This window comes from Atta cephalotes (assembly GCF_000143395.1).
Source record: "Atta cephalotes unplaced genomic scaffold scaffold00007, whole genome shotgun sequence".
Taxonomy (NCBI): domain Eukaryota; kingdom Metazoa; phylum Arthropoda; class Insecta; order Hymenoptera; family Formicidae; genus Atta; species Atta cephalotes.
In genome coordinates, this window is record NW_012130071.1 from 2,062,637 (window position 1) to 2,064,630 (window position 1,994).

The 1,994-nt window shown below is 31.2% G+C and overlaps 1 protein-coding gene across 1 annotated transcript in view; it reads left to right on the forward strand.

The window, feature by feature from the left end:
* Positions 1-1,523, forward strand: part of LOC105626908 (acidic leucine-rich nuclear phosphoprotein 32 family member A) — a 19,531-nt gene extending 18,008 nt beyond the window's left edge. Inside the window, exons 3-8 of the mRNA XM_012208199.1 lie at positions 237-382; positions 462-574; positions 653-756; positions 889-962; positions 1,189-1,276; positions 1,465-1,523. Of these exons, the coding sequence (XP_012063589.1) occupies positions 237-382; positions 462-574; positions 653-756; positions 889-962; positions 1,189-1,276; positions 1,465-1,523 (584 nt within the window). The remainder of the gene's footprint in view (positions 1-236; positions 383-461; positions 575-652; positions 757-888; positions 963-1,188; positions 1,277-1,464) is intronic.
* The last annotated feature ends 471 nt before the right edge of the window (positions 1,524-1,994 follow it).

The following is a 1,994-nucleotide window of genomic DNA, read 5'->3' on the forward strand; positions in this document are numbered from 1 at the left end:
ATATATATATATATATATATATATATATATATATAAAGGTGTATGTGTATATATATATATATATACATATACATATACATATACATATCTCTACTTATGTATCGCAAAATCCTTCCAAGATACTTATTAAATTATACTTATCAGAAATAATATAAAAGTATATATTAAAGAAGGTGTTTAATGAAATGGTAATAATTGTCTTTATCAAACAAATTTCCTGTTTTCATGTATGATGAGTGCAAATTGTTTTTGTATTGTGCAGTTGGAATTAAGCGACAATCGGATTTCGGGAGGTTTAAATCTGCTCGATTCGAGTCCCAAGTTGACTCACTTAAATTTGAGTGGAAACAAGATCAAAGATCTTGATACGCTACAACCGTTGGTAAGTTCTTATATTATAGAAAGCTGAAATCCATCTATCGCCAAGTAAAATCCTATTGTGAAATTCTTCTATATTCCAGAAAGAGTTCAAGAACCTGAAGAGTCTGGATTTGTTCAATAATGAAGTGACAAATATGGATAATTATAGGGAGAAAGTCTTCAATCTTATTCCCAGTCTACGATATCTTGACGGGTATGAAATTATACACTGACTTTGCTTTGTTATTTCATTTATTTTCTCAAAGCGATTGATTGTGTTTTGTCTGTTCAGATATGATGCCGATGATTGCGAAGTCGACAGTGAAGGGGAGGATGATGAAGTTAACGGAAACGAAGATGGAGAAGGAGGTGGTAATGAAGAAGACAGTGAAGAAGGTTGGTTAACAGCTTGATTATGTAATAATTGTAAATAAAAATTTAATCAAGTAGAAATGTTTATTAACGATAACAAAATTATGTCAATGTACATAAAAATACATCACAGTGAATATACATATCGAAATATAGTTTCAGACGAAGAAGATGAGGATTTCCTAGATGATGATCCAGGATTAGATATTGTCTATAAGGAAAAGCTTGGGGTGAGTTCACTTCATGTTTAAGTAATTCATAAAGTTAAACTTAAAGCGCATTTATAGCATGCTCGATAGTACATTCATCGAGATCTTTCGCTTATTAGACTTTTATTATTCACAATATAATCGTAACAATGTGTAGGCTTTATAGGTTTTTATATAACATTAATGATGATCTAATTACATTTAATAAAATATGTTTAAAAAATATATAATATATATTGGGATATAGGACAGTGATGAAGAGGATTATATGGGTGAAGAAGAGGAAGAAGATGACGATGAGGATAATGAAGATGATGAACAAGAAGAAGAAGAAGGTATGATTTTCAAAAATTATTATAATCTTTATTTTCATCTAACTAAAAAATTTTATAATTGCTTACAAATAGCGAGTATAAATATACAAATATCAGAATTATTTTAATAATATATATAATCTTTTTATTCGTTTACCACATGTTATAAATTAATTTCTAATTGGTACAATTGAACTGATTCTGTGCAGAAGAGTCTCCTGTTCGAGGAAAGAAAAGAAAAATTGATGATGTGGGAGAGAACGCTTAAGATGGAGGGCTGTCTCTGATATTGTTGAATGAGTGTAAAATTCATATAAATAATAACAATAATTGCGACGCCGAGTGAACAGCTGGGAATCAAACTAATCGACCGACCAATGACAGACTACAGTTAGTGATATGAATTTATCAGTAAATCATTGACTGCGAGAAAATTGTCTGTGTAACAACAAAAGATTTATCGTACGATAGAGGATACAGAATGTGAACGGATGTGGAAGGCGTGAGAAAAACTAGGAAGGATAATGATGGCATAAAAATAGGGCTGCATTCCAGCTGGACACAGCACAGTTTTAGTTATACTAACGATATTTTATATAGAGTATATAGAGTTAGAGAGTATTAGTGGTGTCGCATAAAGTAAAAAGAAGATCGTGGAGAGAAAGCTTGAGAGAAAGAGAAAAAGGGCGAGAGAGAGAGAGAGAGAGAGAGAGAGAGAGAGAGAGAGAGAGAGAGAGAG